At 42.3% G+C, this 1,410-nt stretch overlaps 1 protein-coding gene across 1 annotated transcript; it reads right to left on the minus strand.

The window, feature by feature from the left end:
* Window positions 1–618: 618 nt before the first annotated feature.
* Window positions 619–1,014, minus strand: LOC138873024 (uncharacterized). Its single transcript, XM_070151453.1, has one exon. The coding sequence runs from the start codon at window positions 1,012–1,014 to the stop codon at window positions 619–621; it is 396 nt and encodes a 131-aa protein (XP_070007554.1).
* Between the last annotated feature and the right edge of the window lie 396 nt (window positions 1,015–1,410).

Consider the following 1,410-nt stretch of genomic DNA (forward strand, 5'->3'; position numbering starts at 1 on the left):
AGAAAATAACAAAATTAAAGCAATTAAAAAGAAATAGATTTACCAGATGTGAGATGAAAAGATGACAATTAGTTCCGAACAATTAATTACGAGCAAAGGGGTTGATGAACAGTGCTTTAAGGGTTCAGAGAATCAAAGGTTCGAAAAGTGTAAATACCGGGCCTCAGGTACTATTTATAGAAAAAGTCCTGGGGCCCAACTTACCTACCCTAGTGCGGATCGCACAAAATGGACCGCGGTCCGCACTACACAACCTTTTAAAGATTTACACAGGCAACCCACTGCGGTCCGCACAAAATTCCATGCGGCCGCAGTGGTCCACCGCGGACCAAACTGTACTGTGGCCGCGGTGGCAATCTTCAGAGAGTTGGACATTTCCTCTTTCACTAGTGCGGTCCACACTAAATGTAGTGTGGCCGTTTCACAACTTCAAAGACCTGAACACTTTTTTTCCACTATATCCTGCAACACAATCCTGTAACATCTCACAAGCAGTTAGCCCAAAAATCAATCCTACACTACAATAAAAATCAAATAAAAACAAGAAGAAAAACACATGGGTTGCCTCCCAAGAAGCGCCCAATTTAACGTCGCGGCACGACGCAGGTTATCATCACATCATTTGAGATGAAGAAGTGCCACCACGTGGCTTTCATCAATTTTTTCAAGATAATGCTTGACCCTGTGCCAATTAACTCTGAAGACATCTCCATTTTTGTTTTTCAAATCAAGAACAGTAAAAGGGATCACCAACACCACTTCAAACTGTCCACTCCATTTTGATTTAAGCTTTCCCGGAAACAGACGTAACCGAGAATTGAACAAGAGAACCAAATCACCTACTTTAAACTCCTTTCCATGAGCATATTTATCATGAAGATACTTCATCTTGTCCTTGTACAAGGACGAACTGGAGTAGGCATGGAATCGAAATTCATCAAGTTTATTAAGCTGCTCCTCACGAAAATTGGCTACAACATCCCACTCAAGATTTAGCTTCCTCAAAGCCCACATGGCCTTGTGCTCTAACTCTACCGGTAGATGGCAAGCTTTCCCAAACACCAACCGATACGGAGACACACCAATCGGAGTCTTGTAAGCAGTCCTATAAGGCCATAGAGCGTCATCCAACTTCTTTGACCAATCGGTCCTATTTGCATTTACCGTCATTGACAATATACTTTTGATTTTCCTGTTGGAGACTTCAACTAGACCACTTGCTTAAGGATGATAGGGAGTAGAAACTTTGTGTTTGACACCATACTTTGAAAGCAAAATATCGAAAGCTCTATTGCAAAAATGAGACCCCCATCACTTATGATTGCACGCGGAGTACCAAACCTTGTAAAAATGCTTTTCTTGAGAAATGCAACAACACTCCGGGCCTCATTGTTGGGCAAAGCCACGGCT

Source organism: Nicotiana sylvestris, chromosome 7, assembly GCF_000393655.2.
Source record: "Nicotiana sylvestris chromosome 7, ASM39365v2, whole genome shotgun sequence".
NCBI classification, from domain to species: Eukaryota; Viridiplantae; Streptophyta; class Magnoliopsida; order Solanales; family Solanaceae; genus Nicotiana; species Nicotiana sylvestris.

Coding starts and splice junctions, on each gene's coding strand:
- LOC138873024 (XM_070151453.1), bottom strand. CDS start 1,014: ATGTGGGCTTTGAGGAAGCTAAATCTTGAGTGGGATGTTGTAGCCAAT.